This window comes from Notolepis coatsorum (assembly GCF_963971535.1).
Source record: "Notolepis coatsorum genome assembly, chromosome: 18".
In the NCBI taxonomy this organism is placed as follows: Eukaryota; Metazoa; Chordata; class Actinopteri; order Aulopiformes; family Paralepididae; genus Notolepis; species Notolepis coatsorum.
In genome coordinates, this window is record NC_140182.1 from 16,701,900 (window position 1) to 16,711,335 (window position 9,436).

The following is a 9,436-nucleotide window of genomic DNA, read 5'->3' on the forward strand; positions in this document are numbered from 1 at the left end:
AGCGGCTAGAGCGTGGCTCATATTTCTGTGTAGCTCAGTGGCTAGAGCATGTAGCTCAGAGGCTAGAGCGTGGCTCATATTTCTGTGTAGCTCAGTGGCTAGAGCATGTAGCTCAGAGGCTAGAGCGTGGCTCTTATTACTGTGTAACTCAGAGGCTAGAGCATGTAGCTCAGATGCTAGAGCGTGGCTCTTATTACTGTGTAACTCAGTGGCTAGAGCATGTAGCTCAGTGGCTAGAGCGTGGCTCTTATTACTGTGTAACTCAGAGGCTAGAGCATGTAGCTCAGAGGCTAGAGCGTGGCTCTTATTACTGTGTAACTCAGAGGCTAGAGCATGTAGCTCAGTGGCTAGAGCGTGGCTCTTATTACTGTGTAGCTCAGTGGCTAGAGCATGTAGCTCAGAGGCTAGAGCGTGGCTCTTATTACTGTGTAGCTCAGTGGCTAGAGCATGTAGCTCAGAGGCTAGAGTGTGGCTCTTATTACTGTGTAGCTCAGTGGCTAGAGTGTGGCTCTTATTACTGTGTAGCTCAGTGGCTAGAGCGTGGCTCCTATACTACTGTGTAGCTCAGTGGCTAGAGCGTGTAGCTCAGTGGCTAGAGCGTGTAGCTCAGAGGCTAGAGCGTGTAGCTCAGTGGCTAGAGTGTGTAGCTCAGTGGCTAGAGCGTGTAGCTCAGAGGCTAGAGCGTGTAGCTCAGTGGCTAGAGTGTGTAGCTCAGTGGCTAGAGCGTGTAGCTCAGAGGCTAGAGCGTGGCTCATATTTCTGTGTAGCTCAGTGGCTAGAGCGTGTAGCTCAGTGGCTAGAGCGTGTAGCTCAGAGGCTAGAGCGTGTAGCTCAGTGACTAGAGCGTGTAGCTCAGAGGCTAGAGCGTGTAGCTCAGTGGCTAGAGCGTGTAGCTCAGTGGCTAGAGCGTGGCTCTTTTATACTACCAGGGTAAGGAGTTAATTGTAATATGTATCGTAAGGCACTTTGGCCTCCACTACATGGCTATATATTGGTAGACATGACATGATATAATCTTATAACTAAATCCACATCACTATATTTGTTTGTCTCAGCTGTATGTATGGTGTATGCAAGGTACCTGGACCACCCATAATTAAAAAAAGATTTACACTGACATACATACATGATGCTATGTTATGTTTGAATCGTTCACTAAATGACATACATACATGATGCTATGTTATGTTTGAATCGTTCACTAAATTACATACATACATGATGCTATGTTATATGTTTGAATCGTTCACTAAATGACATACATACATGATGCTATGTTATGTTTGAATCGTTCACTAAATTACGTATACATGATGTTATGTTATGTTTGGATCGTTTCATTATGGCATACATACATGATGTTATGTTTGGATTGTTTACTAAATGACATACATACATGATGTTATGTTATGTTTGGATCGTTTCACTATATGGCATACATACATGATGTTATGTTATGTTTAGATCATTCACTATGGCACATAGTACATTCATACATGATGCTATGTTATGTTTGGATCATTCACTAAATGACATACATACGTTATGGATCGTTTCACTATATGGCATACATACATGATGTTATGTTATGTTTAGATCGTTCACTATGGCACACAGTACATATACATACATGACGCTATGTTATGTTTGAATCGTTCACTAAATTACATACATACATGATGCTATGTTATGTTTGAATCGTTCACTAAATTAAGTATACATGATGTTATGTTATGTTTGGATCGTTTCATTATGGCATACATACATGATGTTATGTTTGGATCGTTTCATTATGGCATACATACATGATGTTATGTTTGGATTGTTTACTAAATGACATACATACATGATGTTATGTTTGGATCGTTTCACTATATGGCATACATACATGATGTTATGTTATGTTTAGATCGTTCACTATGGCACACAGTAGGCTACATATACATACATGACGCTATGTTATGTTTGAATCATTCACTATGGCATACAATACATACATACATGTATGTTATGTTTGGATTGTTGCATCATGCACTGTAATTTTCTTTTTCAAGTGGTTTTCAGCACCGTTGTCCTGGCTAACATGTCGCTTAAAGGTATAATCTGTAATGACGTCAAACAGCGACCTCTAGGAAAAAGTGTCTCGCTTGGTATTACACTTTGTTTCCTTTTTTGTTTTTGTCTGAGGTGTGGGTTAGTGAGGTTAGTAATTTATTATACTCTGAATTTCTCCTCTCCTGGTAGAGCCTGGGGTGTAGCCAGCAATAGTGACCCTCCCCTATATGCCCACTGACATTCAGTCAACACATCAGACAAAAACAAAAGCTGTAAACAAAGCGCAGTACCATGTTGCCATCTTTTGCCTAGAGGTCGCTGTTTGACGACATTACAGACTACCTTTAAAGTGGACATATTGTGGAAAATGGGGTTTGTCTAGTAATTGTATGGCTTTGGTAGTTGGAAATTTGGCAGTCAGAAGAACTACACAGGGGGGGGGGCGGCTAAGTGGCGCAGTGGGCAAGGCGCTCGCCACTAGTGCAGGAGATGCTGGGTTCGAGCCCAGCTCTCGGCATTGCTACCAGCTTGGCTGGTCGTTCATAGTACTAACACAATTGGCAGTGTTAGGGGGTGGGAAGCTGGTGGGTGGGGATCAGACGTTGTGGACAGCGACTCCTACAGGTCGGTTGGTGCGCCTGCGCAGCAGAATCAGGAAGCGACGGGGGCGGCGTGACCCTCCCACGCAGACCCTCGCCGCTGAGAGATCGCGCTGTGCAGGTGAAAAGATGCGACGGCTGCCTCCTCGTGTACCGGAGGGGACACGTGATGTAAGGCTTCGTCCACATTGCAGCCGGCTTGTGGGAGGCGTGGCCTAACAGCGTTCGAGACAGGGGAGGGTAGAATTGGACGATACGAAAATTGGGGATGGGAGAAAAATAGAAAAATGGGAGAAAAAGTAGATAAAAAAAAGAAGAACTACACAGGTACTCCTTGCCATCTGACCCAGGTTTGAAGCAGATTCAATGAGAATGATCCTTTTGCGATGCCACAAGCAACCAGTTAGCTTTAATGGACCAATTAGCGGTGCTTTTTTTGGAACCAATAATATTGCCTACCTAATGTTTGTAGGCAGTTTGTAAAAGTGTGCTACTCTCGGGTGTGCGGGGCAGCGAGGCACAGAAGGGGAGACAATTATTTAAAATCTGGTGTGTTGCTGCACCCTCCAAAAACAACACAAGGGAAGAAAGTTCTTAACAAACATGTCCCACAGATTCATAATATGTCCCCTTTTAAAATCTCGACCTTCGTTGCTTCCGTTATCTTGATAAACAAAGGGACTTTTTGGACAGAGGGAAAGGAAACCCTATAGATCGAGATGAATTCTAACATGAGATAAGATTGATAAGATGATCCCCTTGGGGAACATTTGGGCATCATAGCAACATGGGGGAGGGAGGAGGGGAGGTACAGGTATGGGCAGGGTAATAGTAGAAAGTATGTAGGTTGAAGCGATGACACGTGCCACTGCTTAATGACGTGCTCATCATTTGACGTGCACATCAAATAGATGGCAGATGACATCCTTGTATGCCTGTCCATGTGTGTGTGTTACTTTTCACATAGCAGGTAAAATACATAAAAAAAAAAGTACCTCTATGGTAAAGTAGTAAGTCAGATTTATTTGCGCCATTATTTCAATATTTGCTACGTATTTTTTTTATAGCACTTGTTATACTATTAACCTGGCAGGCCACCGTAGATCATAAAAGTAAACAAATGTAAAAACATCCCTGACTCGTCCCACTATATCTATTGGTGCCACATTCATGTCACATATCAACCCCTCCCCCACCACCGCTGTCACAACCTATACACACATAGTGTATATCTCAGTCCCACTAGCCACGCTGACTGAGCCAAAACCCTAAACCAGCCCTCCTCTCTCTCTGCCACCACCAACACCAGAACGATGAGTAATCAACTGGAATAAAGCAAGAGTAAGCCCAAAATAAAACCCTAGCCAAAGCCATTCAAAGATATATATCTCATACAGACAGACGAGAATCATTTACATAGCAGACAAAGACTACCGATGCAGCAGACATACAACGTGAGCGTACGTCCACGTGCACACACACAAAGAAAAACATGCACATGTGTGCACGCACACACACACACACTTTATTATTTACCATGAAGCAACATGGTGTACGTCGGTTCTTTGACGTGAAATTATAAAAAAGAAAACATGGGATGCCCATGTGACCCTTAACACAACATATCTCTGTACCGTTGTACTCATTCACTCTGGTACTTTTTTCCTTTCTTTTTCTTTCAAAAATTGATTGATTGATTGAAAACTTTATTAACAGATTGCAGAATGGGTACAATACACAGTACAGCTCAATACACACAATTGTTAAGGGGATGCAGACCAGAGAAAGACGTTTGTCTTGTTTACATCAGGGTCCCCCATTTTCAATTCATAATGACATCTATGACATACGCAACATACAGATATATATCATGACATTTATGACAAACATGAGATACAGTAGTTACATTTGTGACATACAAGATATGCAAATATACAGTACTGTTAAACAGAGATCCTAACAGAAAATATATACATACGAGGGGGAGGAAACTGTAGTGTACATTAGGAGGGGGGGGTTTTGACATTTGCTATACAAATGCTACCATCATTACAGGATAATTGACGATTGAGGATAAACTTCATGGCAGGTGTACAGAAAAAAGCCACAGAAAGTCATCAGAAATAATCCACGTCTGTATTCGTGTGTCTGTATTGTTTTTGAGACATGTCGTCCCGCGGGGTCGTGTGTTTCACGGTACGTGACGGGTGCCGGGTGTCGGCCCGGGCGCAACAGGGCCACACAATGACCCCGGCGGCTTTACTTTAAAAAACTCATCGCTGGCAAACAAAGGTGCTTTTCTAATCATTGCATATTTCACTTGAAAACTGCCGGGGTCAGCATGCTGTTTGCAAAATGGCATTTCCTTTGTGAGCATTTCAACAGTGATCATGGCACTTTTGTTACGGCGACAATGGAAATATTCAATAACAGAAAACCTGCCAAATCTGCGGCGGGGGTGAAAATCTCTCTCTCTCTCTCTCTCTCTCTCTCTCTCTCTCTCTCTCTCTCTCTCTCTCTCTCTCTCTCTCTCCCTCCCCTCCCGAAAGCCAACTGTCCGTTGATAACATTGTGTGATTATGCCTTTGTTGCGGGCGACGTGGCTTTTGCCCAGATCATTTCTGATCATAATGCTGGTGCCGGCCTTTCATGGGACAGGCACATTTTTAGCCTGCCTTCTAGAGAGAGAGAGAGAGAGAGAGAGAGAGGCGGGATACAGCTTTAGCCATGTCTGCATTTCTGATCCTTTCACATAAGTATCTCCATAAGCACGCCGAATGTATCACGATAGCATCCTCTCCATGACAATTTTGTCAGGAATTGCCTTTTTTATCCCACCGTATCTTCGGTGGGATTAATAACTGCAGAGTTATCGAGTGAGTTGGTGTTTTGGGGCTGGCCCTCGTATCACGGTGGCTCATCACTCTTGATGAATGTTCCCTGGTTGCTATGTTTTGCATGTACTCACAAATCACTTCACAAGGTCTTCTGAATGAAGCAGTTTTTCATGTATCCAATTATTCTATTTCCCCCGTACCAAGAACTATTGAATATTCCAGTTTAAATACAATAACTCTGTACCCTGCAAAATTTTGGTATCAATTGAACAATGGTGTGTTTATTTCCGTTTTAAACGTGAATGAAATCTGTGTTAAGGCATTGCTCAGAGTCATCATTATATAACTGCATATATTTTCTATATACTGTATTGCTCTCGTCACCTGGCATCCTCTGCACGGACCATTCCTTTTTCTGTTTGTCCTTTTTTACCCCAAAGTGATCAAATCAATCAATTAATAAGGCAAGCTTAATTAATATCTGCCTGCATACAGACATGGTGGGGTGACAGCAACCAACTCACAGAGCTCCATCTTTATTCTCTGGTTTAAAATTCACAATTTGCACGTCAAAATGTTGAACTTTGCTCTGGTCACTGGTCTCTAGGATTTAAGAGTTAAGCATGACAAGACAATCCTAATTGAATGTGCAAACACCTCCCTATCCTCTTGAGTTTCACGGTACTCTTTTAACAGATATTTACAGTTATGACAGCATTCTGCTGTGATGAATATAAGCATAACAATATCTACCTTTAATTTTTTTTTCTTTTTCATTTCAACCTTTATTTAAAATCGTAAGCATCTGAGGTTTCCCTCATTTACAGAAACGACGATTGTACAGTACATAATAAAAACAATATTCACAGAAATTTAAACACCAGAGTAAAACAAATTAAAAACGTTTAAAAATAATTTTAAAATATCAACTAAAACAGTTACAGGTAGTCACACAATGGTCTGAAATCATACATTTAAACATTCCAAGGGAAGGGAGAACCTCCAATTTTAGCGTGAGTTGAAGGACATTCCATGAGTTAGAGGCATCAAAGGAAAAGGCTGACTTCCCTAGCTCAGAACAAATCTGAGGAACCCTAAGAACCATCCAGTCATTCGATCGAGTTGAATAGGTTCCAATATTCCAATCTAACAGTGAGGAGATATAAACAGGTTGTTTACCAATAAGGGCTTTAAAAATAAATAAATACCAGTGTTTGTTGCGCCTTTCTGCAAGAGAAGGCCAACGCACCCTATCATACAGGACACAATGGTGAGTATCATATCTGTCACCAGTTATAAATCTGAGAGCTGAGTGATATGCAGAATCCAGAGGTTAAAGAGTTGATGCCGCAGCATGCCTATAAATTACATCACCATAGTCCAAAACTGATAAGAAGACTGATTCCACAATTATTTTTCTACTAAATAGAAGAAAATTGGATCTGTTTCTGTACAGGAAACCAATTTTCTGTCGCAGTTTAGTGGCAAGATTTTCCACATGGAACTTAAATGTTAATTTCTCGTCGAGCCACAGGCCAAGATATTTATACTCAGTGACTCTCTCTATACAAGAGCCACTGACAGTAGATATCCTCACATCATCAAAGTTAATATTCCTTGCTCTTGAAAATAACATAAACTGTTAATAAACATCACCTATGGTTTAGAGCCCTTATTGGTATGCAAATTTTACATTCAGTGTCTGTAAATTATTTCTTATGATCAACTTTGTCGCAATGAAGTGCCAGCGTCCTATTTCTTTTCTGTATTATAGTTAGATCCTCTTCTGAGTGAATCAGGTGTGTGACTAGTTCACTGTCCATCCGAATATCACTCAGCGCCTGTCATCTTAACGGCATAAACACCTGATCTCCACTCCTCGACTCACCGGCGCCCTGCATACATGTTTAATAAATGTTTGTGTGTATAGCCTTTGGCCATGACAAGCACTCGACACCTGGACGGAGTTCCCCAAGGCTCCGCTTGCAGCCCTGTAAAGTTTTGTTTTTATCCGTTTTGATCTACAAGAAATGTGACAGTGTTTCATTTGGTCCAGCAGTCCTTTGACCTCCCAACACGTGTTCTATGGTAATTCGGCTCACCCCGTGACAGGAAGGTGTAAGCAGAGAAGTCAGGAAAAACACTTTATATTATATTTTTCTTTATAACCTCCATATTGAATGAATAGGTAAGCATTTTGAAGTTTGAATCCATTTTTTTAAGAATTAAATAAAAACTTTTCATCTGAGTTCAAAAATGTATTAAATAAAAACTCAGTATGTGGGAGAGGATTTCTAGATGCTTTTATTGGGGTGAGAAGGGTGAAGCCCTGCTGTTCCCAAGACACAGATCTGTCAAAAGGACGCTGAGTCGAAAAAGTGAAGAATAGAGAAGAGAAGAGAAGACAAGTATAAAAATATATATATATATATATATATATATATATATATATATATATATATATATATATATATATATATATATATATATATATATATATATATATATATATATCCCAACCATGGGTGATTTACCCAGTGTGAATTCTTCACATGCCAAGTTTCTTCACTGTATTTATAATTGTATATATATTTTTTTTTAAATATGAATGAATCCTTTTAGTTTGTAGAATCATGTAGCATTATAATGTTGCACTTTGGGTAATTAATTATGAAATGAATCATTTGAAAAATCTTCAGAATTCTCAAAAAATGTATCTACGTCATGTCATAATAAATCTAAACGTATACATTTGTTTACTTTCTAAGTAGCTTTTTAGCTTCAAACTGTGTTGTTGTTTTATTAGTATTTTTTTAATTCTAAATGTCCCTCCCACAGCTACAATACACAGTGCCGCTTTAAACAAGCAGTTTCTGTTTTATAAACATAATGGAACGTGTGACCGTGGTCACTAGGAGCTCATATTACTGCATGTTATGTCTAAAATTGTTTTGCATTGCTCTGTTATGTAAATGTCACAACTATGTCACTGTAACCCCATAGGCTTTGTCCTCAACACAATGGGGGCTGTACAGAAGAAGAAGCCACTGTTGTAAGGACATTATAAGATAAGAAGTTCCTTTATTGATCCCCTTGGGGAAATTCAGGCATTATAGCAGCATGGGGGAGGGGGGAGGGGAGGTACAGGTATAGTAGAAGACATGATACAGGTCATAGAATTATAGTACAGTGGAGAGGTACAAAATTAAATAGAATAAAAATAGGCAGTGTAAACAATATAACAATATAATTAACTCTGGGCATGCACATAATGGGCAAGTAGGCAGTGTAAAAGGGTCAAGGTGCAAGATGAGGGTATGTATGCCCTCAAAGTTATATTTGCCCTACAATAAATATAGTTACAATATACTGTATATGTAACTGAGGGGTACAATTCCCTGACTGTATGGTTAGATATGATACTTACTACCACTACCTCTTGTACTTTAGACTCTGGCCACCCAGTACTAGGTATGAATATGTTGAACACTCCCACCTGATAAACGGATCCAACACAAATGTACCAAATCGAAAGTTTGAGTTTTAATACATAGCAAAAGGTATGTACAACGATCACTTAATTACATTTATGATTTGAAATAGTATGCACTTTTATGGCAAATGAGTATTCGTAGGTAGATCAATATCGAATGTCCAATCTCTGATTGCGCAGGAAGCAAATATACAACCTGGAATATTTAGGGAACAATAGCAATGATACTTGAATGATTATATAGCTGGATACACTAGGGGAAGGTTCCGACTGCTTGTAGGACAGCTGGAGGGGGGGGGGTTAGAGAGTCACTGGCTGGATCCCGTCTGGCCGAGGGTATCTTGAGAGAGTCCACAGATGTGCGACACGGTGCCCAACGATCCTCGATCCACAGATGAATGCAGTTGGACCCTCTGTGGCCGGCGTCCTCCAGTCCACGACGGAGAGACGTG

General features: G+C 40.6%; 1 protein-coding gene across 1 annotated transcript in view; it reads left to right on the top strand.

Annotated features, from left to right (window-relative positions):
* The window catches only part of rbl2 (retinoblastoma-like 2 (p130)), a gene marked incomplete at its 3' end in the record, with an annotated part of 51,465 nt that extends 42,918 nt beyond the window's left edge, over nt 1–8,547 (top strand). The window contains 1 exon segment of the mRNA XM_084335077.1: nt 8,495–8,547. Coding sequence (XP_084191203.1) covers nt 8,495–8,547 — 53 coding nt within the window.
* Between the last annotated feature and the right edge of the window lie 889 nt (nt 8,548–9,436).